The sequence below is a fragment of the Plectropomus leopardus genome, chromosome 14 (assembly GCF_026936395.1).
Source record: "Plectropomus leopardus strain MGB_pleo_1.0 chromosome 14, ASM2693639v1, whole genome shotgun sequence".
In the NCBI taxonomy this organism is placed as follows: domain Eukaryota; kingdom Metazoa; phylum Chordata; class Actinopteri; order Perciformes; family Serranidae; genus Plectropomus; species Plectropomus leopardus.
In genome coordinates this window covers 10997534-11012895 of record NC_142189.1, presented here as the reverse complement: position 1 = coordinate 11012895, position 15362 = coordinate 10997534, and the positions used below count along the sequence as shown (strand labels likewise).

At 37.8% G+C, this 15362-nt stretch overlaps 1 protein-coding gene across 1 annotated transcript; it reads right to left on the bottom strand.

The window, feature by feature from the left end:
• Window positions 1-1031: 1031 nt before the first annotated feature.
• On the bottom strand, window positions 1032-13950 carry LOC121954056 (glycogenin-1-like). The gene is made up of 7 exons (XM_042501378.2): window positions 13779-13950; window positions 9034-9169; window positions 8769-8943; window positions 8342-8504; window positions 6741-6867; window positions 5685-5922; window positions 1032-3514 (listed from the first exon to the last, which is right to left on the bottom strand). Exons 1-7 carry the CDS (start codon window positions 13918-13920, stop codon window positions 3347-3349), a joined length of 1149 nt encoding a protein of 382 aa, XP_042357312.1. The 5' UTR covers window positions 13921-13950; the 3' UTR covers window positions 1032-3346.
• Window positions 13951-15362: the final 1412 nt, after the last annotated feature.

The window sequence follows — 15362 nt, the reverse complement described above, 5'->3', positions numbered from 1 at the left end:
ATCTCTCCTGTTCCTCATTGTGCAAAGTCTAAACTTTGCTGAACAGCCTCTTTCCAGTCTTTTGGAAAAATTCGCCATTTAAACAATGAACGAGTTAATGAACAATGGCCAAGTGTCGGGGAGAAGAAAACAGAATCTGTCAAAAAAGAAGCCTGTCAAGTATGTATGATTGTTAAAAACAAACATTAAAATGCATATTATAAAGAACTGTAGGCCTTAAAAAGTTGTTAAAATTTCCAGGGAAAGTCTTCTCTAAAGAAACATTCACAGCAATTTTCAAAATAATCTAAATTGCTTGTTTTGCATAAACTTCTTGCAGTTATTGCGTTCACTGTTTGGGTCAGTTGTGTACTTTCAGTTGTTTTCTACTGTTGTTGTTGTTGTTGTTGTTGCAGTGCATTGAATATAATATGAATTAGCTATAATATATAATAATATATATAAGTCACTAAGTCAGGGGTTGTTTGTTTACTCAATGACAATTAAGGGGTCCCTTAACCCTTTGAATCCTGGATTGACATCGCCTTTCTTGTGCTGCGTTCACATGCTTTCATAAGTATTTAAATACTTGTTTACATTTCAAATACTCATTTGAAATCTGAGCCAATTGGTTTATTTTCTTTTTAGAATATGGGGAAAAAGGCAATGAGTTACTTGGCAAGAACTGTTTCACATATAAGAAATTAGTAGGGGTTTTTTTTAGAATTATTTTTTAAAAAGTTAGAAAAACAGTTTACAAAAACTTCATATATTTACACTTAGAAAATTATTATAAAACTATTTTACAGGATTATCAATATTACTTAAACAATTTTTTCAATTTTAAGTAAAATTTCTTGTGTTTTTTTATTCCATTTTTTCTGCCAATTTTTGGACATTTTCTTTAAGTTACTCATTACCTTTTCTCCATGTTTTTAAAAGAAATCAAACCAATATGCTCAGGTTTCTAAGGGATAAGGAAAAAAACTTGAGAACTGCTGATCTCATCAAACAAGAAAATGAAACTCGTGACAGAAGAGATGGATAAAAGATGATTTTTCACCCGTTCTTTATTAGCGCTTCAACAGGGATGCACAGTTAACATCTGGAGGGCAGAGCTGCATTTATTGAAGTCACGACAATTATGATCCACTTCCACGCTCATCATGCATATTCAGGAATCAGCAGGTTGACAACATTAGAGAAATCGCATACAGGCTTTTCTCTGGAGGACGCCAGCTTGTTGTCGGAGGAGTGCGTTTAATGGAGCTATAGGTAACAGTTTAAGGGCGCACAGCTGGAGTGAAGTTTAGGAGGTATTAGTAACAGGAAAGTTAAGTTGTGCTACTAGCAGCAGTTACAGTGAGTGAGGTTTTGTAAACAGTGAACGGCAATAAGGCAGCTGGTTACTCTACAGACAGGAAATGATGAAACAGGTCATGGCACAGATATATACTGATGTGGGACACAACATGCAGGGCACGCATACAGATGACAAATGTCTGGGGAGCGCACGATTTAATCCCACATAAATACAAACAAAACGGAATATCAACACACAGGACGTGGGTGGAGGTACTTCATTACTGACCCACGTTTTAAACTCTGTGCCATGCAAATACAACACAACAGGCCTTTGTCCTAAAACAACACCAGACATTACGAAGCTGAAGTCACAGGGAGCTGGTGAGTGTCAGAGGCACAGACAGGAAAGTTTACCTACAGACTCTGGTGAGGTGACCACTGTCTGAATAAAGCGAGATTATCGTAACTGGCTGAGAAGGAGAGGGGAGCGAGCCAGCTGCTGCACATCTGCTTCAGAGTGGTTCAGATGGAGAGACTTATTGCAGGAAAGGAGGTTGTGGTAAAATCCAGAAACAACGTTTAGACTTACTGATTTCCCTTCATCTGTATGGTCATTTTCGGTTTGTGTTGTTGCTGAAAGTTGCCACAGGTTAGGAAGACTGTGTATCCGTCTCCATCAGACGCACAAGAACACTTAAAGAAGCAGTCATTTTGGAAAGTACGCTTTTTCCTGAGAGTCACATGAGAAGATTTTACCACTCTATGGGCCTCATTCACTAATACGTGCATAGAAATGTTAATACTTTATGTATGAAATAAGTGTGTAAAATTAGAGTTTGTAAGATTTTGTTTTTTACCACCATGCAGAGTTTAGTAAATCAGAAACATTTTAATTCTTGAAATCAGCATACGGCCACTATTTCTCGATGTAAGGAAATGTGTTTGCTAGAAGTGTATCATGAAGTAAGCGGTGAAATTGTGTCTGTGCACATATTAGTGAATTTCTTGGTAGCTGAAAACAACTGATAAGCCAGTTGTCACTTTCTTCGAACAAAAGATGCGCTCTCCCCTGAAAGCATTAGTTGCAATATCTTCCAGCAAGGTTCAACATCTGAATACCTGCTTTTAAGTAAATCACAGTCTTTTACACACTCTGCATAAGCCATTGATTAACACTGGCCACATATGCACACATTCATGGCATTAGAAACTGGTGAGAGCAGCCCATAACTTTAGGCCAAGTCAATGGAAACAATAAAAACCAAAACTTACATTTCAATATGGACAATCTTATATGCTGAGTTAAACATTTTAAAAATGACAATAATTAATGAGGATGAAAGGGCTTCAGTTTCATAGTTAGTTAAAACATTTGGCCACTGGTAAATTAACTTTTTAAAATATTGTTGTCTATTAAAGGGGACCTATAATACTTTTCTGTATTTTGTATCTTAAAATAATAATAATTAGGGATGCACAATATTGAGTTTTTTTGCTGATGTGCCCACATAAAACAACTCATTTGGCCTACGATACCAATATTGACATATCCACTTTTTGGGAAAATTATGCAAATTTCCCCTCTGAATTCTTTGACTGAATAAACCTCTTTATATGTATTCCTAAACCCCGGTTTATCTTTCCTATCATTTAGTTAAAAGGTGTGTGTTTACATTTTCTACGGCAGTAAGGCCTTCAGCATTTGCGCGTATGCGTGGTATAAGGCAGCCCAGTCTTTATGCTAAGCTAAGTTAGCCAGATGTATGGTATGTGAGCGGTATCAATCTTCTCATCTAACGCTTTGTAAGAAAGTAAATGAGTGTATTTCCCAAAATGTCATCAATGATAAGAGTGCGAGGAATTGTGTCAAACTTCTACTCCCTGTCATTCACACACACACACTGACAGGACGCGGAGAGTGAGGCTGAACGTTGCACAGAGGCGTTCATCCAGCCGCCTTCTAATCAAGCCCCTGTGATTGGCTGAGCAGTGCTTACAATCCCCGCCCACACAGAGCTTCAACTGGTGCTCTCTCTGTCCGTCACGCTCCCTCGCTTGCCCGCTACTTTAGAAACGAGTCAAGCTTTCGCTCAATGTTGGCGAATGAGTCTTCACCCATGTAGTCAATCTGGCCTGCTTCCCAGCGCTGCTTCCTCTCCTCTGAGGAAACCTTCTGTGGAGGAGGAGCGATGGGCACCGATTGCTCCCTCACATCCTGGTGCAGCTTACCCTGCGTGACAGGCAGAGGCAGAGAATGAATGAATCATTACACGGCTCTGGAGCAACACTTTATAAGGACTGGTTTCCCTGCTTTCAGCCTTGCTCGGCTGGGCGCTGTTTTCTTCCTACAATCACCACAGGCAGGCATTTCGTCACCAGAGTCAAAGTACAAACAAGACATTTTGCAACACACTTGCAGCAGATAAGAGTTTCTCAGATGATGAAAATAGTTTATCCTAACAAGAAGAATGGCTGGCCTCCTATAGTGCACATACACTCAATAAATAAATCAGTACCAATCAAACAAATGTCTGTAGTGAGCAGGAAGCACATTAACAAAGGTTTATGTGTTGGAAACAGGATGTCTCATACCAAAAGTAAAAGTCAGCTCATTGTGTATGAGTGCTGGCGGTTTCTAGTTTCCACATCACACTTATGTAAGCTGTGAACAGGCTTCCCGCAGATCCTTAAAAAAGTCTTAAAAGGCATTGAATCCATCAATCTTAAAATAGGTCCTTTATTGGCATTAAAATGTCTTCTAAAAATGGTTAGACAAAAACGCCGAATGCCTCTTGCATTATATCACCAAAGAGTCATGTTTTGTGTTACACTGAATATTTTAAAAACAAAATCAATTTTCTCTAACCTTAAGTAAATGACGTTGGTACATGCTCCCCCCCCCGTATTTGATTTTTTTTTTTTAATTTTTTTTTTTTAGTCTGTACCTCTGATCACATTTCTGCACACCATCATTGCAGTTATTATTTAACATCATTAGCGTGGCTGCTTCACAATGCTCATACTTAAACTGACTTCACAAAGTGCTTCATGGGATAAATTTAGACGATAATTAATTTATTTTATTTTTATTTTATTTATTTTATTTATTTCCCTAATTTAGGGAGGTGAATGTAAATAAAAGGAAGGATGAAATTCATCCCTCAAAAATAAATTAAATTAATTTATAATTTATAAATGCGCCTCTTGATTGACGTTTTACAGAGTGCTGTGTGGCCGGTTAAAACAATAACACAATCAGGAATATTTGGCAAACAAACTAAAAATCAATATGACCTGAATCGAGTTGTATTTAATCTCCTCCTTATCATCGCACTTCCAGCTATCTCAGCTAAAACTGTGTGTGCATTCTCACTGCACATTCCTCCTTTAGAAATACCAATTCATGATTTGGAAAAGGCCTACACATGGTTTTTGTGTTTACACATTATTTATGCATCTGGCCCCTGGTCTGGTGTGACCATTAACATATATGGTAGTTAAACTTTAGATAGATATCGCTGTGTAACATTACAGAGTAAGTTCACTCAATCTCAGTCAGGTTGCTTAATAGAGATGTCTTAAAAGCAACTGATTTTTTGACTTTGGGGAAATTAAAGATTTATTGTGCCATTATCCTGTATTTGCCACTCTTGGTGACTGAAAAAAAGTTGCTTAGAGTCACAAACAATTATGAAAAAAGTCCCACATTTCACACCTCAAGTTTAAAAAAAAAAATCAGCCTGATCCAGCGCAAAACAGCTCTGTATAAACTTGTCACAAGACACAGGATGGCACAGCTTCAGGCAAGTGGGCTGCAGCTTTTGGCAGCTTTCCTTTTTTGACTAAACCACAGCTATTACACTGCTGCCCTGTTACGACAGGCAGCATGGCAACTTCCTGCAACTCTGTGAGGGGAGTGAGCAGTTGTTGGAGGAACGGCATCCTTTACGTTTCAGTGACAACAGCGAGCTCATGCAGTCATGACGCTAGTGAGCGGACTGGAAATACCAGCAGCTACAAACACCAATTTGGCACCAGATTGGTGCTGAGAGTGTGGAGCAACTTTACTTTTTGTTGTTATTGTTGCAACTCAGATAAGCAGTATTTTGGAGCTTGAGAGGGACTAAAAAAGTTTTAGTACGTGGCACTTTTAATACTTTGTAAGTGGCAAATAGACTTACATATTTTAGACTCCTGCAAGAGAAAGGAGCGTTCACTCGGTAATTACAGGTTTTAAAAAAAAAGTCAGAACACGACAGTTATGCAACAGGCTAACCAAACAATCACACGCATTTACAGCCGTCCTCGTTTATGTTTCAGCACATGCATATCCACCATTACCACATCTAGAATGGGAAACTTTTCGTTATCACACTCAAACATCACAGTCGCTGACGTACCTCCTCGCTTGCCTCCACAAAGCCGCTGCTGAAGGGAGTCTCCCCGTAGGCCTGCTGTAGTAACGGCAGCACAGATTTGGCGTACACCTGCCACCACATGAGCAGGTAGTCGGGGTGCAGATGGCACTGGTCAGGGGACAGAGATTGACCTTTGACCTCGCCCCTCTGAGCGTCGTAAGAGTAGCTCCACGGCTTCACCTTTCCTAGGAAGTGCACCACCTTGGCGTCGTGGCCGTACCTGTGAAAACACAGCAGGAAAAATGCCTCTGTAGAGTGCTGCAGGAATTATGTTTTTTTAGTTTGCCAACCCAAAAGTTAGCGCCGCCGTGCTTCCCTTGACTAGGGTGAAAAAGTCAAATGTACCCAGCGGTCAATTGACTTCGGTTACATGTTTATGTTGTAATAAAAGAAAAAAGAGGGGATCTTTCCCTTTAACAAAAAGGTCTATCTCTGTAGGGACACTTTCATAACAACCTGAGCCTGTCAGTGGCAAAAACAAGCTCTTTATGTGGACACAACGTGCACAATTGATGCACAATTGCTCTGAGTAGTTACACTGCAGCCTGTTTCAGGGCTTTCAGCTGTAGCGGCCTCACACAATACTTGACCGAGTTCAAAAGTTGCTGTTCCCATTAGTCACTCAGACACAAAAACATGGGAAAACAGGGTTCATGTTGAAAAATACCACAGTTTAACCCAGCTCATCAACAGAGGGAGAGAGGCAGTACAGATTTAAACAAAACACAGAGTGTTAGCTTCAGTAGTTTTGAGGCAGGTTTTGGCAGAATGTGTGTCGTCCTTTGTCTGAGTCGCAGCAGCTTCTTGTAATTCAAAACCCAACCAAAGACACTGACACAAATAAACCACCTTTGAACTGACCTTGGATAAGCTTTGGGCCTCCTCGACACACAAGCACCATGACGTTTTACAAGAAAAGCTACAAAATCAGGGCAATAACGGCTAAACATGAACATAGAAACGTGTGTGCTTGTGTGTGTGTGTGTGTGTGTGTGTGTGTGTGTGTGTGTGTGTGTGTGTGTGTGTGTGTGTACTGACTGTTTGAAAGCTGGCAGGTAGGAGTAGATGGCGATACTGCTGAGGTTGTAGATGAAGGGAAGGTGTTTGGAAATATCTGCCGTCGCCCAGGTGTTAAAGAAACTGTTGAGAACCCCCTGATCTCCACCTGCAGACATGGACACACATAAATGTGCTCAGAGTTTTGTGTTAAAGTGGAGCAAAATGAGAGCTGGCTTGGAGCTCTGGTTTGGTATGTTAAAATAAATAAACAGTAACAGTCATGTCACAATGATTTTGCATTTTTGCTGAGCGAAGGCAGGAAGGAAAGAATTTATGTTTTTAATTCCAGTAACATTTACTGGAATCTGACATTTCTTCTCTGTCTGCTGAAGTCCTTTAACCCTTTGAAACCTGGATTGACATCACCTTTCTTGTGCTACATAAGTATTTAAAGTATTTAAACATTTGTAATCCGAGTAAATTGGTTTTGTTTTCTTTTTGAAAAACAAGTGAAAAAGGCAAAGAGCGAGTTGGCAAGAACTGTTTCACAAACTGTAAGACAATAGTGGATTTGGAAACATTTTTTTTTAAAAAGCTAGGGAAACAATTTAATTACTAACTAAACTAAACTAACTTAATTTGTAGTAAAAAAAAAAAATGTAAAGGATTATTTTTTATTGTTAAAGCACTTTTTCCAGGTATTTTTTTGTTTGTTTTTTTCACCTTTTTTCTTCTAATTTTTAGGTAATTTTCTTATACTTTTTACCTTTTTTGCTATTTTTTGTATTTTTAAAGTTACTCATTACCTTTTTCTCATGTTTTTAGAAGAAATTAAACCAATTTGCTCACCTTTCAAAGGGTTCAGACACACTGTAGTGCATACCTGAATGGTCAACACCACACACACACATACCATACATTCCCACAGACTGTGTCCTTTTTGACACCTATAAATAGAAACTAAAAAGGAATGGTGAAGAGAGGAGGCTGCACGCAGCCAATGACAACATACGGTTAAACGCTTTCACACAGACGGCAGATGTCCGTGGCACAGTGTTAACGGCAGACAAACAGCTGGGGTGAGGTGGCAGTGTGAGGACAAGGTTAGATCAGGACAGAGTTAAGATTAGGACATATAGTATATATGAGCTTGTAGATAGAGAGTGAGAGGAGTTGCAGTAACTTCTGCTGATTAATTGCACAATTTAGCAACAAATACAAACTTTTCCTCATCCAAAAAAGTTGAGTCACACCTACAGCCGATTGGTTGACTGGTTCATGTTCTCGCTGTCCAATGACAAACAGGAGTTATTACAAAAGTAGAATATAGTTATGTAGTCTGAAACTTGTTCATTCAAATATGCTTCATGCAGCCTGTTATCACTGCACACTTAAGGAGTTAACACTTTAAAATTCCTTTTAAATAATGTGAAGAACAAAATGCTGGAACAACTTTACTTTTTATGAGTAATTAACTTAAAATGTGTGTTCATAGTCATGGTAATTAAGTACATTACCTTAGATAATGGTGAAAATTTAGCTGGAACAAATTAAATGTATGAGTTATCAACTTAAAAACTCTTATTTAATTATCGTATTTGTGAACATAAAAAGAAAGGGATAAAACACTTGTGTCTGACCGTCAAAGCTGCCGTTTTCGCTGCAGAATGTGAGCAGCTTCTCGTGCGTCTCGTTGGACGGTCTGAAGACAAAAACCCCTGAGTTAAAACAGTCCGGCCAACCAGGATCCGGCGCTGCAGATAGTTCCTCTCTCTCAAAGAGTTCATCTATATTTGAGAGCACCTGAATGCATAAAAAAACGTTGCTTAGAGACATATTGAGTTTCATTAGTGAATATTTCCATATTGGTCATTTGCAGAAAAATGCAGAAGAACGTAGCAAAAGCATCAATGAGAGGTGTTTAAACTCAATGCCACTTGTCATGCAGCGGATATATTATATCTCTGCATGGACCAGACTGTCTCATGTTGTGATCAAAGGCAAAACCTAAACTACTTTTTAACCTGTTGTGCATGTTTTTCGGCTGTTGTTGGGTTTTTGTCTCACCAGTGTGTCTGCGTCCAGGAACACACACTTGCTGTAGCGTGTGAGAGTCCAGCAGTGCAGTTTAGTGAACGTTACTCCCAGGTCTGGACGTTTCATCAGGGCTAAATGAGCTGCGTCACCCGAGTCCATAACATCCACCACACACACCTCGTCAAAAATGGAGCGTAGTGCATCTCTGCAACACAGACAGTGTGGTTTGTGTCAGTGTGTGTGTTAGATATTGACATTAGTGGAATTTTAACCTAACATCAGTGATGTGTGCAACCTGCAAGGATCTGCAACATGAGGTCCTACGAGAGCGACCAGCTTCCTGGTTGTGTTGTGGTTTCGTAGTGACTGGCCGAGAACCATCGCTCCTTTGGCGTAGCTGTCGTTTGTGGCCAGCGTCACAAAAGCTTCGTCTGTTTGGAGAAACACACACACACTTATCAGCCATGTTATCACATTGGTTTCATTACTTCATGCCTTTTTTCTCTTTTGACAGTCCCACTTGTATCTATCTGCCTTTCCACGTCTTTTAAGAGCTTAAATTTGATATGTTTTTCGTAATCTTTATCAGAATAACCAAAGCTGTTTGAAAATGACGGATTATTTGGTGTGAATTGAAACACTTAAAAGGGAAGTTTAAAAGTTCGTCAAGAAAATTTCTTTAACACAGTGCTTTTTAATAATATTGTGAAAAAGTAAAAATATGATAGTTTATTGCAGAGCAGAAACCAAAATTATGAGTAAAAATGATGAGTAATAATAACTTTTCAACCAATAAATAATACAGGCAAAAATTGATGTAGTATGTAAAAAGCGTTTTTTTTTAAGTACATGTATTGAAGTAGTTAAACTATATTTTTCAGTAGTTGTTGGTGGTTCAACTACAGTCATGTCCGCATTGGGGATTCAAGCAGTCAAAAGACATTTTTGCCATTTCTTTGGGTAGCTAATGGCAGAATTTACCACCAAATTAGGGCTATAAAAGGCAAAGAATGATTTATAATTTTACTCTGCAATTACTGCTCACTGTAGTTGAACCTCTGAGCTGCCTTTTCTTTCATCCTGTTAAAGCATGCACATTAGTCAGGCAGCCACATTTGACCTTTCACCTTTGTGTAGTGTGTGTGCTAAAGGGTGAGCATTGTTCAGTGCTCACTGCTCACACAGGCAAAGTGTCTTCATAGATTAACCCCCCAAATCTTAGCATGAGGACGAATCACTGTGGCCATACTTAAGCAAATACACGACACTGACTGCCTCCACTGATAAGACCTACTTTTTTAATAAGAAATGTTCAGGGAAGTTTTTTTTTTATTGTTTTCGAAGTTACCTGGCTAACTGGGTAATCCTGGTGCAATATCTCCAGACAGACTGTGGTATTTATTTTGCTTTTTGGTTTATGAATGACCTGAACATGTGGGCTCTTTTTTTCTGATAAACTCAATTAAGTGGCTTTTTTTAAAACTTTTTGTATGATTTAGTGTCACATATACATTATCAATTTCATCTTTTTTGAAGTAATTTGACTAACTTTTCCTGAGTAGCTTTAATTAACCTAATTTCATTTCTCCCTCGGGTAGCTTTAGTAGCTGTAGTTCAACTTCTTGGTAGGTTTCAAGCCTTTGCTTTGCTGGTAGCTTCCCAATCATTGGTGGATAATTTGTAAAAGCATCAAAGCCAAAAAAATTACACAGTAAATTCTGTACAGCCTCTTCTCCCCTTGAGGAAAAACTCTGTATTTTAAGGCTCACATGTTGCTCAGATTAGATACATTATCACCAGTTATGTAAATGTACAAATTTTCCCTGTTTTTACTGCCTCAAAAGATACTGTTTGTGCTCTCACATGTGGCTGCAGCTGCTTGATTTCAGCATTTATATTTAAATATGCTGCAGTGGTTTAACTTCCCTAGACAGAAATGGTTAAAAAAAAATGAGTATACTTTCTGCCAAAAACTTGAAACTCAAACTATCGGTGCCTCTGTCTCTTAGTTTGATGCAAAACTGCATCAAATCAGTGCATCAATTTCTGTTATTTCCTTCACGACAAGCGTGAACCATCCCATACACTGTCCCATCCAGTCTTTACTGTATAACCCACTGCACCAGTACAAGTCTGCCCAGTTCATCTGAAGGCCCATTGTGTGAAGTTCAGTCTGATGAGTCCCTCTATGCATACATTAACGACAGCAGGGGGCACACTGTGTTTATGCTCGAGTGAAAGTGGGCCCAGAGCCAGCAGATAGTATTCATCAAGCTGAATGTGTGTGTTGCCGGGGGGCTTCTGGGAAAGCTGATGAGAGGGGGAGTGTGAGTCGGTTGCTATAGGGTCCGTTTCAAGGAAAATGACTAAAAAGAGTTTAAAGGCCCATCTCGCCTCCAAGGTCGTACAGGAAGCATGTGTTGTGTTCCCACAGTTATGTGTGGCTACAGAAAGTCATGTGACCTGTTCACCTCTGGGCCTGACAGTTTCATGAGGACTGATATTTATATATAACACATTCTGGTAAATCAGTTAACATTAATGTAATCCGGCATGAGTGCACCATTTTTAAAACATAATTGAATAAATACATGAATAATCTAGGAAAATGTACATTCAGATATGTTGTAATGTCAAATTTTTGGTTGGTATGCAAATAAGAGATTGTTTTCTGTATGTAATTTCATGTTAATATGATGCTTGCAGTAATACAGCACTCTATTTTTGCAGGTGGTTACTGTAATCAAACATTTATTACAGTAATGGGTTATTTTTAAAGCTATTTTTCACGTTATAAACGCGTTAATAGTAATACATTATAAAAGGTGTGACTGGCCTTTTATCATATTAGGAAATTAAAAAAAACTAACTCAAAGGCCACACATTGAAGCGCACGTCCGCACAGAGAAACATCTGCGTCAAGTTAATTAAAGACCCCACATTAACCCAGGAAGTTAACAGATTCTCCTTTAAAAAATAAAAGCATACACAAGCTATGTAAGACGATGGGTTTTTCATGGAACTGTTCAATATCCTTTTCATGATCACTTTATCATAATTTCTTAATCAATCATTAAGTCTAGAAAAATATTTTAAAAGTGCAAGTAATATTTGTCCCAGAGCCAAAGGTCATAAAATCGCTTGTTGCTCAGAAATCATAAATATGTTCTTGATCCCGGTAAAAATTGCGACATGTTACAGTCCCTGTGATGGAGAATTTTAAGAAGTAGAAATAATAAGTATGAAAATAACAGGTATGTTAAAATATTTTTTTTTAAAATATGTGCATTATACTAAAAAGTATAAAAGTATTTGTCTATGTAAAAAAAATTGGAAATATAAAAAAAAATGTTGTGCTACAATGTACAGCACAATATATGCATAAATATTTTTTTTTAAAAAGTCTACAATTTGTGCTTCATATGATGAATATATATGCAGGATGATCTAAGCAAGAATAAATTTGGATACATTTTTTTAAAAAAAGCTTTTTTTATCCGGCCAACAGTCTTAAGCCAACACATACACACATTTAAGAAGCTACAGGTTAATGTTTGAGATTTTTTGCTAATAAAGAAAGAACTTACTGATTATTCGATTAGAAAAAAAAATTAGTTTCAGATTATTTTTTTGACAACTGACAACTCTGTTAATTGGCTAATCATTTATGGTTTACAATTTGATTATGCACAATGTTATATGTATATGTTTACAAACATATACATATAAACAAATTTCAAGTTATTTAGGGCCTCCTCTACAAAGAGAGGCCTTTAGATTATGTAATAATGCAGGTGTCAGCTTAAAGGAATAGTTCAATATTTTAGGAGATATGCATATTTGATTCTCTGAAAAGAGTTGTAGTAACTGTAGATATGAAGCTACAGTCAGCAACTGATTTCCAGTCTTCATGCTCAGATAAGCTAACCGGCTACAACCTCCATGGAGAAACCATGTTGGTAATGCAATGTACGTAATTTCTGCCACTCTGTGACACCCTGATGTGCAGTGTCACAATCTAACCACTGACTTCACTCTGACTTTACTTTGGCTGTGTAGAAATCAGACCTCAACATTACAGCTGGACCATTATTGGTAGATATTATCTTGTTAAATGTGTTGGTATTTGCATAAAAGTTGGCTTTTAATTTACAAAAAAATAAGTAATTTTCAAGAAGTGACATCACTGAAAAATAGAGCTGCAACAATCTATTGATTTGATAATTAATTAATTTGTTTGAGTATTTTTTTTAAAGAAAAAAAAGACTAATTCTCCGATTCCAGCTTCTTAATGTTTTTTATTTATTTATTTTGTTTGTTTGTTTGTTTGTTTTCGGACAGTAAACTAAATAGTGTTGGGTTGTGGACAAAACACTTTGAGCCTGCCACTTGATCAACATTTTTTTTCACAATTTTCTGACAATTCATAGACCAAACAATTAGTTGAATAATTAAATAATTGACAGATTTTCAATTTCATTTCTATGTATTTAGGCCTATGTGATGGATCATTTTTTAAACATCATTATTGATATAATCAAAACAGTTAAAAGTGGCGCAAAGTGCAGTCTAAATGAAACAACAATTAATTCAAATTATATCATTTTTAGGAAGCTATTGTATTCTCTTTCTCAACATAGTTCTCCTTTTACATTTTAGCATTTTGTTACTCAACACCAGCTGCATCCAAAGCGCTTTAACTTTGAAATTTGTAACCGGAAGTGCTGTATTTAATAGTGGACAGCTTCACTGTGGTCCAAACCGCCGCAGCAACTCATAAAATCAAACATCACAACCCTAAATATGTCCGCAGTATATAATATAACTCTAATAATCAAAACACGCTGCTTAATTAATGTCCGTATGCGAGCGTCAGTGAATATCGCAGCAGGTGTTTTCTGCAGCGTTTAATAATAAATTCGCGATATTTCAGGAGGAGAGGGCAGTTCGCGCAGCCCCGGTCCGGTCTGGAAGTGGTGGCCGTGTTCCGGTGTCGGTGCGGCGGCTGCGGGTGCCCGCGGAGCCCCCGGTGCGTCTTACCCGACATGGTGTGATGAGGAGAGTCAACCCGGGGCTCGGGGGTCGTGATGGGGCGGACGGAGGGTTTGCACTGCGAAGGGCAGAGTCTCAGCAGCTGAGAGCAGTCCAACACAGGAATTAAGCCCCACATTTTCCGCGTCATGTGACCACTGACAGCTGACACGCCCCCTGCGTGCAGATACCATATTAAAGTGTAATACCACAGTGCTGACATGCAAATGATTAGAGAGGAAACCCAATATCCGTCACTTCAAGACTAAAGTGAAGCTGTACTTTAAAACACTAAATGGACAGACAAATCAAAAAGTCATCAGGACTATGTCATTTAAAATCCCTTAAAAATCCCTTTTCAGTTTTTTGTATCCTATTTGCCAGTCATTTGAGTACTTTTTTAAAGGCCAATTTCCTGATTCCAGCATCTTAAATGTTAACATTTTTATTTTGTTTTCTCATTTGTCTATGAAAGTAAACTAAATAGCGTTGGGTTGTCGACAAAGCAGGGCATTTTGAGGCTAGCATATTGGACATTTGGAAACACTGATCAACATTTTTTCACCATTTTCTGACATTTCACAGATCAAACATCTAATTGGCTGAAAAATGATCAACAGATTAATTAACAATTAAAAATAATAGTTAGTTGATGCAGCCCTGTTATGTGAAGTTTGGGGCAGATGGGATCATGTACAATAGTTATAAACCACTTCCTGTTTGGTAGCAAAACTTGTTGATTGGAGGCCTCGTCACTTCCATGCTGTTTGGCAAAAACTCAAAAGCTTCGCAATTTGGCATCCCCCACATCCGTAGATGCTATTTACCAAATTTGAATTAAATCATTAAAATCTGTAGGTGGAGTCTGATAGCTGGAAACAGCAAAAAATGCCCTGAAAATGAAAATATTTAAAATATTATTCAAAATAACTCACTTCCTGTTGTGTTTAGGACATTGCTGCCCACTGACTTTTTTTGTAAGTATTGAGGTGAAACATGGGGCCTTCCAGTCTATGATAAACATCACCCAGGGGTTGGTTTGTTGAAATTTTGTAGGGGGCGCTACTGAGCCATTTTGTTATACCCAAACATGAGACCTTGAAAATATGTAAATGTTCTGATGTGTTCTTTTATCAGTAGTATTTACTATGCTTTCTTTAATGATAACTGAATAAGTAAAAAAATCTTTGCTAAACACACTAAAAGTAATGTAAAGTACTGCATTTACAATTTGAAACTATTAGCATCAAGTTATACTTAAAGTAACAAACGTGAAGAATACTCTTTATGCAGAAAAATACTGGATTGTGGTTACTTTAAACAAAATTAGATTCATGATTTATTTTTTGTTATATTATGTATTCATAACCTAAATCTGCAAACTAGTAGGCCCAACCATTGTTGTAGATTTGGTGGGTAAGCAGAGCGCACTTCTCCGTCAATATTTAGAACATGTGCAGAACAGATTAGTTCGAGTTTTGAATTAGTTATGCCTGATAACAATCTGGATTTTGTCTTTAGAAGAACAAAAGCTGAAGTCAGAAATCATAGTTAATACAATGTGTGTCCTGTTTGTTTCAGTTTAGGAAGCGT

Coding starts and splice junctions, on each gene's coding strand:
- LOC121954056 (XM_042501378.2), bottom strand. CDS start 13,920: ATGACGCGGAAAATGTGGGGCTTAATTCCTGTGTTGGACTGCTCTCAG. Junction 9,170..13,778: donor TCCTCATCACACCATGTCGG/GTAAGACGCACC, acceptor TTCTCCAAACAG/ACGAAGCTTTTGTGACGCTG. Junction 6,868..8,341: donor CGAAAACGGCAGCTTTGACG/GTCAGACACAAG, acceptor CCATGTCTGCAG/GTGGAGATCAGGGGGTTCTC.